This window comes from Schistocerca piceifrons, chromosome 7 (assembly GCF_021461385.2).
Source record: "Schistocerca piceifrons isolate TAMUIC-IGC-003096 chromosome 7, iqSchPice1.1, whole genome shotgun sequence".
Classification (NCBI taxonomy): Eukaryota; Metazoa; Arthropoda; class Insecta; order Orthoptera; family Acrididae; genus Schistocerca; species Schistocerca piceifrons.
Window position 1 is genome coordinate 453,872,304 of NC_060144.1, and position 20,637 is coordinate 453,892,940.

General features: G+C 39.7%; 1 protein-coding gene across 3 annotated transcripts in view; it reads right to left on the reverse strand.

The window, feature by feature from the left end:
* Positions 1–20,637, reverse strand: part of LOC124804646 (transmembrane protein 131) — a 382,072-nt gene that overhangs the window by 147,802 nt on the left and 213,633 nt on the right. For all 3 annotated transcript variants that reach the window (XM_047264868.1, XM_047264869.1, XM_047264867.1), the window contains exon 15: positions 1,712–1,949. In XM_047264868.1, coding sequence (XP_047120824.1) covers positions 1,712–1,949 — 238 coding nt within the window. The remainder of the gene's footprint in view (positions 1–1,711; positions 1,950–20,637) is intronic.

Consider the following 20,637-nt stretch of genomic DNA (forward strand, 5'->3'; position numbering starts at 1 on the left):
TGACTGATCATCTACCCTCCTTCCATTTAATTCAACAGTGATGCTACCCAGTTGTGTGCTCCACTGTCCTGTCTCTCATTTCACTACATTCTGTACAGACTTAAGTCTATTGCAAGAATTACTGATTTCTGACACAATGTGCATGTTTCTTGATTTTTTAATTACTTTTCTTGACAATTTTAAGGAGCTTCTGTAGTGAGTAACTATTGCAAGGTATTTATTTGTTCTTGCCAACATAAACTTTTCCTTTAACATGATACTTCAATCCTTCTAGCAATCCATGGTTTAATGTCCTTTCTGATCAGCTTATTGAAAAGCTATGTTCAAAAAATGATACTAATTTATCAAGGAATAGGTTAAACTTTATGTCAGAATTTGGCGCATTATAAATTTCATCTTAGGTCATATCTTGTAAACTATCCTAAAATTTGTTTTCCTGGAGCTGTTAATTATCTAACTTATTACTGTTGAAGAGAATCTATACTGTAAGGCACTGTCTTATTTAACCTATGGTGTGTGATTCTGTATCTTGAAGAAAAATGTCTGTAGAGCATATTTTCTGCATGACACTACTTCAAAGTCAGTCTTCCACAGTTGTAAAAGAACGAAGTAGGTTCACAAAAATAAACAATTAACAGCAGCTTCAGTCAGATGAAAAAGCAAACTCAAGAAACTGGTAAAAGTTCTTTTTGGTTCATACTTGTATTTTACGTATTTCTTGTGAGCTACAAAGAGTGTGGTGGCCCAAACAACAGAGCTAAATAAGCATCATAACTTTACTTTGATTGTTATCACTGAAACAATGGTTTGCTGCTGTGGAGGAAGACATACATATAACTGACACTACAGTAAACATTATGACAAGCAATAATATTTTTAGTACAAAAGCATCTGAAATCCACAGCAAAAATTGCTTTTTCTGAAATGTAAATATCGGGAAACTTAATTATTAGGAATCAATAACACAAGTTAACATATTTTGAGACTTGCAATAAAGACAACACTTTTTGTTTGTGTCAGTAGTTCAATTTACCAAAATATTTCAAGCAACTATTTCAAAGCAAAACATAGGAAAAGTAGCATTAATTTGTTAGGTATCCAGTTTTGATGGATACTATTTTAATATTCCAGAAGGAAAGACTTTCCACATATTATAACTACAGATTTTTATTTTTATTTCCACTAACTAACTAACTCACTCACTCACTCACTCTACAACCTCTACAACAGATACAGTCACAAGCTCTATGCTGATAAATCGGTACTTAGACATTTCACAATTCACTCCCAGTTATCAATTATTCAAATATTTACTTCTCAAACTGCTCCACTTCTTTTCTTGTGGCAGGCCTTAGCACACTTTCAAACTTTAGTATGAGAATAAAAATAAAAACATGACTAAATTAACCAACATACAGGAATAGAAAATGTGAGTTGTACAGCACCAGAACATTTGTGCTACCACTGTAGCTGCCCAAGTAGATGACAAATACCTGCAAATGTTTTACAGTAATTTCACTGTGTAGGCACTACAATTAACAGCCTTATATTGATCTCTCATCAAAAACAGACAGTTTCTAAGTCATTTTATTCATTTATGAAATAAGTAACTATTCAAAACTGGGACACACTAATGATAGTACAAAAACATTTTATTTTAAAGCTTAAATTTAAAAAATACAAGAAAAGATATATCTGATGTAATACAAACCTGAACTATTGTATGGTATGCCTGTGTAGCATTTTGAAACTCCGCACTTGAGACCAGGTTCAAAGCACAGATCACCTACTGAATTTACAAGCAGTTCTGTGATATAAATAGGCCCTCCACCAGTTTCTGGCGGTATGTATGTAACTCTTGGATCAGGTGGCACACTTGTAATTCCTGTCACCATCATTGTGTGGCTGAAGAGAGATCTCACATGCAACTGCTGTACACACAGCTTGCCCTGAAGGAAAAAAAATACATACATTTATATTGTTGTAAACAATGCATTGAGACACTTCCAACAGGATATGGATATCTTTTCAAAATGTACCTTTTTATTATTTATTTCTAGTTACAGATACTTTAACAACTGTTACTACGGCTTTCAGAGTGGAGTCAAGAAGACAACAATTAACAGACAATATCATTATTAGTGCCAATCAACACACTGTGTTATCTGAAAAGGGAACAACAGGGAGTAACCCACAACCTCAAAGTTAGTTTAGAGTCTAAAACTACAGTTCCGCTTACCATTGCTAAAACAGGACATGTACTCAAACATCATGGTGTATGAGAAATCACAAGGAAGGTGTAGAGAGAAAAGGAAAAGGTGGAACAGGAAGCCAGTAAACAAACGAATGAAAAAAGGGTAAAGGGAACAACTTTAAGAAAATAAAAGATTCAGGAACTGAAATACAGAGGGCACGGAGGAATTAAATAATGAAGCTGAAAAAGGAACAAGTTAAGGTGATAAATAATGCACAAAGAGAATGAGAAAAAATACATTATAAAGGAAGAACTATGATGAAGTTGGCCCAGGTGAGAACATTGTTTGCCAATTTCATAGAAAGTGATTCATATCACAGTCATGGCCTGATTATACACTGTGGAATGTCAGGTCAGTAGCTGGTTGTTATCATCATCTAGACACAACATTTCAGAGGTCCATCTGGCTGCTATCTTCAGATGAGAACATTGTTTGCCAATTTCATAGAAAGTGATTCATACCACAGTCATGGCCTGATTATACACTGTGGATGACTTGAGAGTGCATCCACCCAAAATCATCACTGCTGCCTCCCACAACACAAGGATATTTCTTCTGCTCAGTCCTCAGGAAAACAGAACACCACTTGCTCCACAGAGCAAATGAATTTACTGATGGAAAGGCTCCTCAATACGGGAGCAAAATTTAAGCCTTTCTCCAAAACTGATAATGTGGCATCATCTAATTCTTTATACATGAGGTTAATCACAGTTCATCGATGAGTGCTGTTATCTGATGTCATGGGTCAAGAACAAAGATGTTCAAATTCTGGAGACTTTCTAGTGATAACAATCCTTTGTGCCCAGTGCCTAAGAGGAGCACAGCCCCATTTTGAACAAACTGGCGGAATAGTTCTGGGAAGCTGACTATCACTCCCACCATTAAAACTTTTCTGGAAGATTTTGGAGACAGGAGAAGGTTCATGTTTTTAAAACCTACCTGTTTTTGGAGGTATCTCGAGAATAAGTTTATTGTATGGCCACACGGAATAGACACTGTGAACCATTTCCTAGATCATTCTAATTGCCTTCGTCACAGTATCAATTTCACAATGCACACTGAAAGGGATGGAAAGCTCCAATTTCTGCACATACTGGTCTATAGAAAGGACGATGAGATTCTGAAAGACAGTGTTTACAGGAAACCAGTCTGTATAGAGCGGTATCTATGTGCGAGTTGTCATCCACTGAACCAATGCACAGGAGTCCTGCAGACATTGGCAAAGAAGGCTTATGCCATCTCAGATGCAGAAAGCTTGACACAAGAGCTACGTCATCTTAAATTTGTGTTCAAGCAAAATGGCAGCACAGACAAACATATCCACTGAGCCTTTGAGGTTGGACCTTCACTGGAACCAATAAAAGATGCATGTATGCATGTAGATTGATTTCTTTCCTACCATACACTGGAGGCTTATCTTCAAAGATAGCAAGGATTTTAAAATGGTATAATATTAAAAATGTATTTCATACCATCCAAGATTAGAACATTCCTTAACTCAGTAAAAGATAATATAGGACTGAGGAAGTCCGTCATTTACAGAATAAAGTTGTCATTATGGAAAATGTATACTGGTCAAACAATTTGCACCATTCATGACAGATGTGTTGAGCACTTATCGCCATGCACATATACTAAAACCTGAGAAATCTGCGGTGGTGAAGCTTTGTCTAAGCAAGGCATACAAAATGATACATTATGATACACAGATAGATACCCTTGTGTCTACCTACTGTAACTGTCTCTTAAAAGAACCAATCGAAATTAGACTTGCAGACAAAATTGTAAATAGAGGCAAGGACTTCCTTTTGCATAAAATGTGGACTCCCAGTTTTATCTGGCATTAAAAAAGAATGATCTTTAACTTGGCCAGTAGAATGTATTGACAGAGGTATTCGACAGTAATTCATTGTTTCTGTCAACTTTGACCACTGAACAATGCCTGCACTACTGGTCTTCCATGGAGTATAAAACAGCCGCTGTTCACAAAAGAATTGATTTTGACAAGATTAGCTAATTGCTGAAGAAGGTGACCAGGTGGACCACTGGAATATTGTGTCTAGATGATTTTATGATCCGGCTGCAGACACAACAATAATACCATTAGTTAATAAGCTGGGAAAGTCTATGTAGTCACATCAAGAAAACTGATGTTTTAAAACAAGAAATAATAGAATTCGGAGAAGACCGTAACATGACACTGGGAGAGACTGAACATGCAGGGGGCTGAAGGAATAGCACTACGTAGAAAAGGTTTTGACTGTGATGCTCTACTGCAATGAGACAAACAGATGAGGTGGTAAAACAATATCCTGTCTTATGTTCTACAGGATTAATTTATTCAAGCTGACTAGTTTTCAACTTACAAGGAAGTTACAATGTTTGTCACAACAATAGAAAAAGATGTTTACTCCTCAAGACTGACAGTGTGTGGTAGTGCAATCCAAAAGCTAAAAAGTTGAACAATAAAAATATATAAAGGGAGCAAAGCAGGAAAAACAAACATTAAACTAAAAAAACAGAGTCTATATAACAGTTCACATTCAATAAACAAGCTCAATAAAATAAAATTAGTCAAAAAAACAGAAAATCCAGGACAGAATAATGACAATATGATGAAAAGTATAGATTGCTACAAACCATATAGCGGAGATGCTGAGTCAGAGACAGGCACAACAAAAAGACTGCTAAACAAGTAAGCTTTCGGCCGAAAGCTTTCTTCTGAATTAGACAACATACATACACATATTCACATGGATGCAACTAACACACACATGACCACTGTCTCTGACAGCTGATTCCAGTCAGAAATAGTGTGTGTGTGTGTGTGTGGGGGGGGGGGGGGGGGGGTTGCAAGAATGTGTGTTATGTTGTCTAATACAGAAGCCTTTTGGCCAAAAGCTTACTTGTTTAGCAGTCTTTCCGTTGTGCCTGTCTGCGACTCAACATATCCTTGGCAGAGAGAAAGGGGGGAGGGGGGCATACGTGCACTCAGTTGAACAGCTATTAGCACCGTTGCTAATTAGATTTAAGTGTCAAAAGTCAAAACTCTCGAAAATTATTCTGTTAAAATTCCTACCCACCCCTTACCCACCTGTATTCACATTCAATCACACCAGATAAAAAGAATATAAAACTGTTGCCATTATCTGGTTAAAATTTGCCATTAAGTTGTCAATAGATTTACACAGTACAAGTAAATGGTAAGACAGAGATTTAGGAACCAGGTTTTAAATTGTAAGACATTTCCAGGGGCAGATGTGGACTCTGACCACAATCTATTGGTTATGACCTGTAGATTAAAACTGAAGAAACTGCAAAAAGGTGGGAATTTAAGGAGATGGGACCTGGATAAACTAAAAGAACCAGAGGTTGTACAGTGATTCAGGGTGAGCATAAGGGAGCAATTGACAGGAATGGGGGAAATAAATACAGTAGAAGAAGAATGGGTAGCTTTGAGGGATGAAGTAGTGAAGGCAGCAGAGGATCAAGTAGGTAAAAAGACGAGGGCTAGTAGAAATCCTTGGGTAACAGAAGAAATATTGAATTTAATTGATGAAAGGAGAAAATATAAAAATGCAGTAAGTGAAACAGGCAAAAAGGAATACAAACGTCTCAAAAATGAGATCGACAGGAAGTGCAAAATGGCTAAGCAGGGATGGCTAGAGGACAAATGTAAGGATGTAGAGGCCTATCTCACTAGGGGTAAGATAGATACCGCCTACAGGAAAATTAAAGAGACCTTTGGAGATAAGAGAACCACTTGTATGAATATCAAGAGCTCAGATGGAAACCCAGTTCTAAGCAAAGAAGGGAAAGCAGAAAGGTGGAAGGAGTATATAGAGGGTCTATACAAGGGCGATGTACTTGAGGACAATATTATGGAAATGGAAGAGGATGTAGATGAAGATGAAATGGGAGATATGATACTGCGTGAAGAGTTTGACAGAGCACTGAAAGACCTGAGTCGAAACAAGGCCCCCGGAGTAGACAATATTCCATTGGAACTACTGACGGCCGTGGGAGAGCCAGTCCTGACAAAACTCTACCATCTGGTGAGCAAGATGTATGAAACAGGCGAAATACCCTCAGACTTCAAGAAGAATGTAATAATTCCAATCCCAAAGACAGCAGGTGTTGACAGATGTGAAAATTACCGAACTATCAGCTTAATAAGTCACAGCTGCAAAATACTAACACGAATTCTTTACAGACGAATGGAAAAACTAGTAGAAGCCAACCTCGGGGAAGATCAGTTTGGATTCCGTAGAAACACTGGAACACGTGAGGCAATACTGACCTTACGACTTATATTAGAAGAAAGATTAAGGAAAGGCAAACCTACGTTTCTAGCATTTGTAGACTTAGAGAAAGCTTTTGACAATGTTTACTGGAATACTCTCTTTCAAATTCTAAAGGTGGCAGGGGTAAAATACAGGGAGCGAAAGGCTATTTACTATTTGTACAGAAACCAGATGGCAGTTATAAGAGTCGAGGGACATGAAAGGGAAGCAGTGGTTGGGAAGGGAGTAAGACAGGGTTGTAGCCTCTCCCCGATGTTGTTCAATCTGTATATTGAGCAAGCAGTGAAGGAAACAAAAGAAAAATTCAGAGTAGGTATTAAAGTCCATGGAGAAGAAATAAAAACTTTGAGGTTCGCCGATGACATTGTAATTCTGTCAGAGACAGCAAAGGACTTGGAAGAGCAGTTGAATGGAATGGACAGTGTCTTGAAAGGAGGATATAAGATGAACATCAACAAAAGCAAAACAAGGATAATGGAATGTAGTCTAATTAAGTCGGGTGATGCTGAGGGAATTAGATTAGGAAATGAGGCACTTAAAGTAGTAAAGGAGTTTTGCTATTTGGGGAGCAAAATAACTGATGATGGTCGAAGTAGAGAGGATATAAAATGTAGGCTGGCAATGGCAAGGAAAGCGTTTCTGAAGAAGAGAAATTTGTTAACATCCAGTATTGATTTAAGTGTCAGGAAGTCATTTCTGAAAGTATTTGTATGGAGTGTAGCCATGTATGGAAGTGAAACATGGACAATAAATAGTTTGGACAAGAAGAGAATAGAAGCTTTCGAAATGTGGTGCTACAGAAGAATGCTGAAGATTAGATGGGTAGATCACATAACTAATGAGGAAGTATTGAATAGGACTGGGGAGAAGAGAAGTTTGTGGCACAACTTGACCAGAAGAAGGGATCGGTTGGCAGGACATGTTCTGAGGCATCAAGGGATCACCAATTTAGTATTGGAGGGCAGCTTGGAGGGTAAAAATCGTAGAGGGAGACCAAGAGATGAATACACTAAGCAGATTCAGAAGGATGTAGGTTGCAGTAGGTACTGGGAGATGAAAAAGCTTGCACAGGATAGAGTAGCATGGAGAGCTGCATCAAACCAGTCTCAGGACTGAAGACCACAACAACAACAACAACAAGTAAAAGCAAGAATCAAAACTGATTACTGTCTGATCACTTTCATCTGGGTGAACATGCCACTGATAACACTTTAATGTCTCTTACGTAATAATGTAGGGAAAAAATTCCAAACTTGACAAAATCTTACAATTCACATTACATTAATCTCTTCATCTGTTTAAAAAATGCTGGCACACCAGCAGGGAAATTAATCTAAAACTAAAGAACAGCTAAGTACATATATCTGGTTATTACGCGCCAAGCTATTCTGATTCTCATTTAAAATTTCATCATCATCATCATCATCAAATGATTTTGCATCTCATTATGCCAACATAATCTTTGTCTACCAAAGTGACAAACTTCCGGTGGTTTTCATTCCATTACAAGTCTGAGAGCTGCATTTACAGATATCTGAGCTACCTGGGAGCACTGGATCTATACACTTTTCCAGCATTCACACCTACAGGGGATAGGCAAAATAATGTGAACAGTGGTAGTAATGGGATGGTTGAGTCTGATGGTCAACAACGCAGATAAGTTACATGTCACACCAGACTGTGCGTGTTCAGTACAGACTAGGCATCAGTGCAGGTCGCTTATGAGTAGTGCACACTTCATCTTTGCATTCAGAGTCCAAGGTCGACGTGCAATGAAATACCCAACAGAGTTCCAAAGAGGACAGATTGTGGAGGCCCAATTAGCTGGAGCATCAGTAACCAAGACAGCCAACTTATTGAATGTTTTAAGAGCAACTGTTTCAACAGTCATGACAGTCTACACAAAACATGGAACGACATCATTGTGTAAACGTAACAGTGGGATGAGAGAGATTGTCTTACGCTAACACGAACTGTGTCAAAACAACACAAAGCTACGGTGGCTAAAGTGACTGCAGAGCTCAACAGCCATGTTCGAGAACCCATGTCTATCGACACTAACCTCAGAGAGCTCCATAAAGCAAATATTCATGGACGAGCTGATATACTGAAACCATTAGTGATGACAACCAATGCAAAGCAGCATAAAACATGGTGTATGGAGCATAAACCCTGGATGGCTGATCAGTGAAAACATGTCATATGGTCCTACGAGTCAACGTTTTCGTTATTTCGAACATTGGGCCGGGTTTACATCTGAGAACACCAAAAGAAGTCTACAATCCTGATTGCTTGATCCCAACAGTCAAGCACGGAGGTGGAAGTGTGATGGTATGTACAGCCATCTCATGTTATCTGGTCCCATCATTACTCTCAAATGCTGCGTTACAGCCAATGATTATGTGAACATTTTAGGTGGTCAGGTGCAGCCTATGTTTCAAATGTTGTTACCCGACATAATGCACACATTCACACAGCAGGACAATACAATCGCAGTATAAGGTGCATGCAATTGAACTGCAGTGTCTTCCCTGGCCAGTACAGTCCCCAGACTTGAACATTATCAAATCCTTGTGGGCCCAGATTTGAACATTATCAAATCCTTGTGGGCGGTGTTGGACTGCAGACTCCGGAGAAGATTTCCGCCTCCCTCACCACTACAGGAGTTAGAAGAGGTTCTGATCAAAGAGTGGCATAACATTCCACTGGAGACTATATAATCGTTATATGTCAGTATTTCAAGAAGAGCTGCTGCCATATTACGGGAAAATGGGGGTCCAACCCCTAATTAATAAACCATTCCCAAGTAAGTATAGGTGTTCACATCATTTCATATCCCCTGTATACAGGGTTATTACAAATGATTGAAGCGATTTCACAGCTCTACAATAACTTTATTATTTGAGATATTTTCACAATGCTTTGCACACACATAAAAAAACTCAAAAAGTTTTTTTAGGCATTCACAAATGTTCGATATGTGCCCCTTTAGTGATTCGGCAGACATCAAGCCGATAATCAAGTTCCTCCCACACTCGGCGCAGCATGTCCCCATCGATGAGTTCGAAAGCATCGTTGATGCGAGCTCGCAGCTCTGGCACGTTTCTTGGTAGAGGAGATTTAAACACTGAATCTTTCACATAACCCCACAGAAAGAAATCGTATGGGGTTAAGTCGGGAGAGCGTGGAGGCCATGACACGAATTGTTGATCATGATATCCACCACGACCGATCCATCGGTTTTCCAATCTCCTGTTTAAGAAATGCTTCTGCTTTAGCCTTTTCCGTAAGATTTTCCAAACTGTCGGCTGTGGTACGTTTAGCTCCCTGCATGCTTTATTCGTCGACTTCCGCGGGCTACGCGTGAAACTTGCCCGCACGCGTTCAACCGTTTCTTCACTCACTGCAGGCCGACCCGTTGATTTCTCCTTACAGAGGCATCCCGAAGCTTTAAACTGTGCATACCATCGCCGAATGGAGTTAGCAGTTGGTGGATCTTCGTTGAACTCCGTCCTGAAGTGTCGTTGCACTGTTATGACTGACTGATATGAGTGCATTTCAAGCACGACATACGCCTTCTCGGCTCCTGTCGCCATTTTGTCTCACTGCGCTCTCGAGCGCTCTGGCGGCAGAAAACTGAAGTGCGGCGTCAGCCGAACAAAACTTTATGAGTTTTTCTACGTATCTGTAGTGTGTCGTGACCATATGTCAATGAATGGAGCTACAGTGAATTTATGAAATCGCTTCAATCATTTGTAATAGCCCTGTAGTATTCAAGCTACCTTACAGTCAGTAGCGGAGGGTACTTCTGGTACCACAATCCAACCCCCATTTCCTGTTCCATTCATGAATGGCATGTGGGATGAATGGTTGCCATTAAACCAAACACTTGCTCTAATTTATCACATTTTCTTATTGTGGTCATTAATGAGACGTATGTGGGAGGAAGAAGTATGTTTTCCAACTCTTCCCAGGATGTATGCTCTTGTAATTTCAATAGCGTACCACTGGATGATCCACACCTTTCTTGCAGTGTCTGCCCCTGGAATTTATAGAGCAACTCTGTAATGCTCTCGTATTGACTAAATGATCCTATGATACGTATAATGTGCAGTCTTCATTGGATCTTGTCTATCTCTTCCATCAATCCAACCTGGTACAGGCTGTAGACTAAAGAGCATTAATCAAGAATTGGTTGAACATGTGTTCTGTACATCATTTCTTTCATAGATGAACTGCATTTCCTGACATTCTTCCTATGAATCTCAGCTTAGCATCTGATCTTCCTAATATCTGTTTTATGTGGTTATTCCACTTTAGGACACTTCAGGTGGTTACTCCTGGATATTTTACAGTATTTCCTGTTTCCAGGAACTTGATACCAATAGTATAATTGTGCAGTAGCGGATTTCTTTACCTATTAATGTGCAATATGTTACATTTATTTTTGTTCAGGTCAACTGTCATTCCATGCACCATTTGCTACCATCTGCAGGTCTTCAAGCTGTTTGCTACAGTCTTCCAGTGTAGTTACCTTCTTAAAGATAACTAGATAACTTCTGACATTATCCACTAGATCTAAACTAGAATCCACATGATCCACATGTGTGCGTGTGTGTGTGTGTGTGTGTGTGTGTGTGTGTGTCAGCAATAAACCTACCAAACTTTCAAAATGTTCATCAAGGAGATTCACCTTTCATACTTTAAACTCTTTAGTTTTTCCATTTACTCCATTCACCCCTGTGTGTAAGTTGTTCAAATAGCCTCATCATCATCCTTCTTTTGAAAATTGCAAATTCCTTTGATTTATCTTCCTAGCTGTTCAAAATTTTATAAATTTTTGAGTTAAAACCATACCAAGGAATATACCCCTATTACTCTTTGGTAAAACAAGTCTGCGTTTCTTAAGTGATTGTGTGACAGTCACTTCCAACTTTGGATTAGGGTTGAATCTTGCTCCACCCTAAATGTTAGCAGGCCATACTTTCTACCATGCTTATAAGTGATTTATGAAAACAGTTATCTGGTAGGGCAAGAATGGCCTACAATGCTGAGAATTCTGAACCAGTAGAGAACAAAAAGCACTGATGTACCTTGTGGACCTTAGAATGATGTCTTCCATTTGCAAAACAGGTAAATTAAAAAAGATGGTGAGAATGGTTATATACACCTAACTATCTATTAAAAATTTAAGTCACTTAAGTCAGTTAGTTCTCCAAACTCGATATGCGAGCAACTGGTGTGTTGCTGCTGCAGGATTAGAGAAAGAACAAAGTACTGCAAAACTGTTCGTGAATAAGGAACACTGCAATGGATTCCTAACTACGGATGTTATGCTATTGCTGACAACAGCTACGATGTTAACATGCTCCCTTAATGGGTAGTATTTTCCAGCTCAAATCTAAGCAGTGTGAATGTAGGCAGCAGATTTCAGGTATGGTCTTTCTAAGATGCCTTTACTGCACAGCTACCTATAGCTGTATCAGATTGTTGAGAATCGTTTGATATCTCCTGGATTTACAGTGAGTGCAGCTATGGAGATTCCTGGTTTTCAGTATACAAACCAGATGAAGTTTTACCATTTGCCCCATGGATTTTGCTGCACAACTTAGTTCAGCCAACCATTTAGAGCATGTTCATTTCTTTCTTGGTTTCAGTATACTTAGTAACCAATATCTTCATTCTTTGTGATGACAATACATAATGACAAATGAAATTCCCACTACAACTAGATTACATGCATTGTTGGTGGTGGCATTAAGATTTAAAACATATAAAACTAAATATTATGAGTACTTACACACTAATAAATAATATCTCTAACTGACACCTGGTTCACTTTTAATATCTAACCTGGTCCACTCTCTAATATTTACACTCATACAGAAGCACTACAAACATTCTATAGTTCTTGCATAAAACAATTTGTTAAAATATTAGCAAATACCACGAGGGGCTAATACCCAAAATAATGAGCTAGTCACCCTGTAAATACAGTATATTAAAATCTTCTACCTAAAAACTTAGATAGTATGTCATATGTTAACACAAAATGCTAAATCCTGTATAACATTTGTCTTGTTATCACCTAAAATAAGAGGTAGATTGGTCAACAAGATGGATGCTGTTCTCCTGTCAAAAATACAAAACATATTCTGTTAAAATTTGATGGCAAGATATTTTTATACTATAAGCACAACATACTGGTGGATCCTTTTGCACTGGTGGACTCATTTGCCAAAGAATGAATTCATGTGTCATAGTATGATTCCTCACCCAATGTTAATTAAAATTCTTCATTTCACTTCAGTGGTTGGTTGGAGGAGTAGCATGGTCAAATCACTGACTTCACTGAATGCAGCTTGTTCCTCTAATTGATGCATGTTCTTGTACGGCAACAGTAAGGTGACTAAGTAATGTCTCCTATACAGGCATCTTTGGCCAATTCATCTGCAGTTTGATTTCTCTTAATTCCCAGTGCCTTTGTATCCAGCATAATTAGCATTCTTCCCCTGCCCTTTAAGCAAAGAAATGAGCTCTTTGCTGACTCAAATTTTTTATCCATACACGCAATGGATAGCCTGAAGGGCACACACAGAAGTTAAGGAAACTAAGATTTCCTTCCTCCAAAAGTAGGATAAGTCTCCAATTGGCTGGGTTTTGTAAAGAGAGAGAGAGAGAGAGAGAGAGAGAGAGAGAGAGAGAGAGAGAGAGGAAGCAAAGAAGCAAGGATAATTTCTCTCACCTGGTGTTTAAGGTTCTGTGAAATGCAGTACTGGATCTGATCATTGCCAGGTGAAGTCTTCCTGGTCTCGGACGAGGCAGAATCCATAATCCAAATGGAAAAGAGCAATTTTAAAACTCTTATTTTTGACCAGAATTTTCCAATGACTTTCTCAGTTTTGATTTTCTATAGCACTGATTGAATCAAAATAGTCTATCATTGTCTGAGCAAAGTCTATAGGTGTAGTTGAGAGGCACTCCCCCTCTGGTAACTTTGTACAGTAAGTTTGAGGGAGTTGAGAATTACTGTCAGAGACAGTATCACTATCCACAGCTCCAAACAATTGTTACACAAAGTAACATTACATGGAATGTTCACTGTAAACTTTTTGAGTAGCTGCTGTGAGAGGGACAGGAATAAAGTAATCCACATCACTGACATATGGCTACTCTACTTTTGCACTGTCATGGGTGAGGTCATCTCTCCTGCAGCTGCTGTATCACCTGAGCACAGGACTTCCAGTTTATCTACAATGTCTCCTGTAGACAGAAACATTAGAATCTTTTGTGTTCTAACTGTTGAAACTCCTCCACAGCTGTCCTGATACCACTTGAATTTCAGAGTAATATTTGTGCCATTTATCAGCAAAGTTCAGTCATTCTCTTTCCCTTCTACAAAGAAACGACTCCATGTCAGGTGACAGAGGGTTGAAAGGAATTGGCGTTTCACTTTAAAAGACCTCAACTGAATTACAAAATCCTCACCTGGCATAGCAATGACTTTTGGCCTGTTGTTTTGACCCCTTCTCCTCAATATTTCATTATTGCTTCAATGCTGTTCTCCCCTTGTTATTTAATAGGGAGGATTTAACCCAGGTGCTGTTTTCTTTGGTTGTCTCCTTTCCATACACATTAGTACTTCAGAATTCTGAAACTTGGCTGGGGTCATTCCAAAAATAATGCCTTTTCTTCAGTGTGCAAGTCAGATTAGTTTAGTGTAGTACTAATGTTTTAATCTTCCTCTTATGGCCTGTTGATTTCATTGTCCTGAACAAATAGCAGCTGCAGGAGAGCTTTCCAGATTGGCGTCCAATATCGAGATGCATTGTGAGCTGTACATGAAAATACACCGATGGGAAAAAAAATCACAACACCAAAGAATAATTAATGTAGAGTAATTAAATTTCAGAAATACATTTGTCTAGGTAAAATAATTAAGTAATCAACATTGCAAGATGACAGGTTAATGTAAGCAAGAGATATGCCAATGCAAATGTGAAATGCTGGTACATTAATAACCGGTGTAACTGCCAGAATGTTGACTGCAAACATACAAACACGCATGCATTGTGTTGTACTGGTGCCATACGTCAGTTTGTGGGGTAGAGTTCCACAACTGTTGACTTGCCCAGTCAATACAGGGACATATAATGCTGTTTGTAGACGACACTGAAGCTGTCATTTGATGATGTCCCATATATGCTCATCAAGCAGGCCAAGGCAACAACAGTGGTATATGCATGAGTGTTATCCTGTTGGACAACACTCCCTGGAATGCTGTTCATGAATGGAAGCATAACAGGTGAAATCACAAAACTGATAAACAAATTTGTAGTCAGGGTATGTGGGATAACCACAAGAGTGCTCCTGCTGTCATATGAAATCACGCCCCATATAACAACTCCAGGTGTAGGTCCATTGTGTCTAGCATGTAGACAGGTGGTTGCAGGTCCTCAACTTGCCTAGTTCTACCCAATTTATAGTCATCACTGGTACTGAGGCAGAACCTACATTCATCAGAATGACAAGAGACCTCAACCCAGCCCTCCAATGAGCTCTTGATTGACACCAATGAAGTTGCAAATGGCCCTGAGCTGTCCCTGGAGTAACCAATTCATAATAGTTAGTTGTGTCACTGTGGTGCCAACTACTGCTCAAATTCTTGCTGCACATGCAGTATGATGCATCAGAGCCATACACTGAACATGATGGTCTTCCCTCTCGGTGATGCATAGTGGCCATCTGAAGCCCTGTCTTCTTGCATCTGTACATTGTCATGACCACCACTGCCAGCAATTGTGATAAGTGGCTACACTCCTGCCAAGTCTTTCTGCAAATCACATAAGGAACATCCAGCTTCTCATAGCACTATTACACAATAAAATTATTGAGGTGTTGATAATGGTGTCTTTGTTGCCTAACATCAACTCACCAGTCCAATCTCAAAGGAAACTATCACTCATACCATTACAGCACATATTTAAAGCAAACCTGATTTGCATCTTTGCAGTGGTGCTACTAGCACCATTCTTATCAACTGGCATGAAATTTGAATACAGACCATCTTTCAGATGTAAAAACACACCTACCAACTTTCATTTATGTCCCAAAACTCCTTGGTGTTACGGATTTTTTTTTTTTTTTTTTTTTTTTCTTTCGTGATTGTATTTAACCGCCAGACTACTATTTGGGCATATGGCTCACCATCAGTTTCATATATTAAGTACTTCTATATCAAATTATGTGTGTGTCGAACATGAAATCTTTATCATGTTAAAATTGATTTCGATCTCTGTGGTACACTCATTACTGAGTGTTCATGTTACAACTGATACACTTCTTGGTTGGCCTGGGCACTACTATCACCGGATGAAAAGAAGTTTTCATCGTAAAGGTTCGGGTGACAGTGCTACCACAGCTAGTTCGGGTTTTTATGGGTGGTATTTAAACTCTTGTTCACAGTTAGCAAATGTGCGTAATGAATGTTGGTGACTACGTGGAGAAATCACAGTATTAATCTGAAATACGGCTCTCTTTAAATGTGTTATTGCACTTTCTGTATATGTTGTTGTTTCCAGGAAAATAAATGGGAAACATATGCATGCCTTCGAGTATAATATGTACTTAGTCAGTCAGATTTTTCTCCTCTCCCAGGAAAACGAGGACTTCACTGATTCTAGTGGATGTGGAACTGAATACTTTACACAGAAGTCATAATCAGAGCAAGTTTCTTCAACTTGAGCTACCTTATAATTGTTGCCTTACCTTTAAATCCCAACATAGTGTGCCCAAATTTCTGGCATTTGAAGCACCTAATGGGGTTTCGGATGTACCATAAGCAAAAGCCCAGCTTTTAAGAAATTCACACATTTAAAGGATATTTCAGTAGGTGCTGGTGAATGTACCATACGAACAACAAACATGAAATGCAGTTTTAATGATCCCTACATTAGTGACTAGTTTAATTTAAAGGAATAAATATTAAAAGTTTAGAAACAGGAACCTATTTTGGCACTAACATGTCCATGAATATCTTAAGTATCAGGCAGCTCATGGGAAAATACAAATAGTAATTAAAAATCAATCCTTTCAGTAGGTAGATCCTAAATTGTTTGACCTCCACCTCTTGAATGGCTACATCAGTAGCTCCATCCATATTAAACATACCAATCACCAGCAATACCTCCATTTCAACACCTGCCGCCCCCCCCCCCCCAATTACATATCAAAAAGTCACTTTCATACAGTCGAGCCATCCACAGTTGTTACCTCTACAGTGATCAGCAGTCCTTCGCCTAATACATCAAGAGTCTCACTGAGACCATCACAGACTGAAATTACCCACCCAATCTTGTATAGAAATAGATGTCCCATGTCTTGTCTCTAGTCGCCTGCCATCTCCCATCATCTGGCCACAAAGCAGCACTCCCCTCATGTCTCAGTACCACCCAAAACTGGAGAAAATGAATCACATTCTCCGACAGAGTTTCGATTACCTCTTGTCATGCCCTGAAATGAGGAATATGCTATCCACTACCCTTCCCAAAGCGCTATTCTGCCACTCACCAAACCTTATGCAATATCCTCATTCATCCCTACTCCACTCCTCCCCCCCAACCCCTTGCCTCATGGCTCATATACCTGCAATTGACCTAGATGCAAGATCTGTCCCATACATCTTCGCACCACCATCACCACCATCACCACTACACTACCACCATCATTGCTACCACCACCTGTTCCAGTCTAGTTCCATGTATCTCCTACCCCAACAAAAGCAGAATTACCTGCGAAAGCAGTCAAATGATCTACAAACTAAACTGTAAACACTGTGCTACTTTCTATGTGGCCATGACAACCAACAACCTGCCTGTCCGCCTGAATGGACACCAACAAACCGTGCCCAAGAGTCAGCTAGACCACCCAGTTGCAGAACATGCTATCCAACACAATGTACTTCACTTTAATGACTGCTTCACAGTCTGCACCATCTGGATTCTGTCTACCAACACCAGCTTTTCTGAACTGTGCAGGTGGGAACACTCTATGCAATATATCCTATGTTTCCTAAACATCCCATGCCCCAAGCTTCACTGGTACCTGTCCTCCACTTACTTCTCTCCTTCCCATCTCCCACTCTTTCATTTCACCAATGCACCCATTAGTCCTTTTCCCCTTCTCTATTTCTCTCCTTTTCCGCTCCCCTTCCTTCCCCCTTCCCCTCCCCAAATCTCTCGACTGCACATAGCAGCTCCCTCTGGTCCCCAAGTCCCTGCACACTCCCACAAGCACTGTGTGTGTGTGTGTGTGTGTGTGTGTGTGTGTGTGTGTGTGTTCTACTTCAGAAAAAGGGCTTCTGGCCAAAACCTAAAATGTATAGCAGTTTTTTCATTGTGTCTGTCTCCTGTATACGGTGAGTAGCTCTCTACCCTTTTCACAATATTTTTTTTATTCCATATGATTGTACGTAAGCTGTATGATTCAACTGTGAATAACAAGCTACACTATGTGATCACAAGTATCCAGACACCCCCAAAAACATACGTTTTTCATATCAGGTGCATTGTGGTGACACCTATTGCCAGGTACTCCATATCAGTGACCAGTGGTCATTAGACATTGTGGGAGAGTAGAATGGGGTGATTTGCGGAACTCACGGACTTTCAATGTGGTCAGCTGATTGGGTGTCACTTGTGTCGTACGTCTGTATGCGAGATTTCCATAATCCTAAACATCCCCAGGTCCACTGTTTCTGATGTGATAGTGAAGTGGAAACGTGAAGGGATATGTACAGCGCAAAAGCGTACAGACCGACCTCATCTGTTGACTGACAGACTGCCAACCGTTGAAGAGGGTCATATTGTGTAATAGACTGACATCTGTCCAGACCATCACACAGGAATTCCAAACTGCATCTGGATCCACTGCAAGTACTATGACAGATAGGTGGGAGGGTAGAAAACTCGGATTTCATGGTCGAGCGGATGCTCATAAGCCACACGTCATGCTGGTAAATGCCAAACAATGCCTCGCTTTGTGTAAGGATTGTAAACATGGTACACTACGTGGCGATCCGATGACAGGGTGTTTGTATGGCGAATGCCTGGTGAATGTCATCTGCCAGTGTGTGTAGGGCCAACAGTAAAATCTGGAGGTGGTGGTGTTATGGTGTGGTCATGTTTTTCATGTAGGGGGCTTGCACACCTTGTTGTTTTGTATGGCACTCTCATAGCACAGGCCTACATTGATGTTTTAAGCACCTTCTTGCTTCCCACTGCTGAAGAGCAATTCAGGGATGGTGATTGCATCTTTCAACACCATTGAGCACCTGTTCATAATACATGGCCTGTGGCGGAGTAGTTACAAGACAATAATGGGGTGTATGCATGGACGAGGAAAAAAAATTCCCGGATTTTTCCCAGAATTCCTGGTTAAAAGTACACTTCTTCCTGGGTGAAAATACACTTTTTCCGTATTAAGTGAGAGTATACTTTTCCTTGGAACTGTAAAACTTATGAGTCTTTTGAATGGTTATGGTTTTTTACACTGGCGTAGAATTTCCCGGCACTTTAGAAAATGAAACTTGGGGAACAAAACACATTTTGGGAAGATGTCTGATGTGCAGCAACATGTACACTGCATATTTTCGTATTACGAAAGAATAAATTTGAATTCCACCAAACACTGCATGTTACTTTCCAAAGGATTGAAATCGAGACTGATGCACTTTTGTAAGCCAGTCGTAGCTCATGTCAAGCGATCTCACCAGCCGATGACAGCGAATATTCAGAGGATAGGACACGTGATGTAGTTAGCCAATAGCAACATCACTGTTAAGTAACACGAACACACACATAGGAAAAGTTAATGGTTTAAATTAATATACATAGTGTTGCTACACGAAAAGAAAAGCTTTCACATATAATTTTGTCCCTTTTTGCACGTGTTACACTTTAAGATACATCACACAAATGTGCCAGTAAAATGTTTAAGAACGACATAAATGTCAGATCTCCTGGGCTCAAAATTATTCAAAATCATCCTACTCAAAGAGTTGATTTTTAAATGAGAGTCAAAAGCTCTGTGATTTAAGAAAGCTTTTACATATAATATTGGTCTCTAAGATTAATAAGCTGCAAGAGAAGCTAAGCTTTCACACATAAAGATACATCACAGTCTTCCTAAAGCCTTTTACACATTTTGGTTTTGTATATGGTGCATTTCCTTTGCAACTTAAGGTTCCCCCCCCCCCCCCCCCCTTCTATTGCTGGAGTTTTATTCTGCAGTAGCGAGATACGGTAATTTTCTTTGTTAGAGTATTGGTCCTTACCAGTCAAAGTTACAAAAATGTATCTGAAAACTAAAACAATGAAAAACTCCCAGAACTCTAAAAAATTCCTGGGTTTTTCCAGCTTTCCTCCCGGATGAAAAAATTCCAGGGTTTTTCCTGGATCTCCTGGTTGTCCCGAGTCATATACACCCTGAATAACATCCCTGTAATGGACCGGCCTGCACAGAGTTCTGACGTGAATCCTATAGAACACCTTTGGGATACTTTGGAACGTCGACTTCGTGCCAGGCCTCACCAACCGACACTGATACCTCTCCTCAGCGCAGCACTTCATGAAGAATGGATTGCCATTCCCCAAGAAACCTTCCAGCACCTGATTGAAAGGAAGGATGCCTGCAAGAGTGGAAGCTGTCATCAAGGCTAAGGGTGGGCCGACACGATGTTCTATTCCAGCATTACTGATGGAGGGCGCCACGAACTTGTAAGTCATTTTTAGACAGGTGTGTGGATACTTTTGATCACGTAGTGCATATACACTGTGGAAGGTGGTGGTGGTGGTGGTGGTGGTGGTGGTGGTGGTGGCAGCAAGGGAGATTCACCTGCAAATTTCCTGTACTTGTGCAAGTACTTGATACTCTAAGAAGCTATTTATTCTCAGTTCAGTCAGTTCTCCCAGCATCAACTCCTGGCAGGATATTATGCTGCGAGGAAGGTGGAATAATGAAAGACTGTATTTAAAGACTTTTCCTTCAATTTGCTTGTATAACGTCCACCTTGCATATTA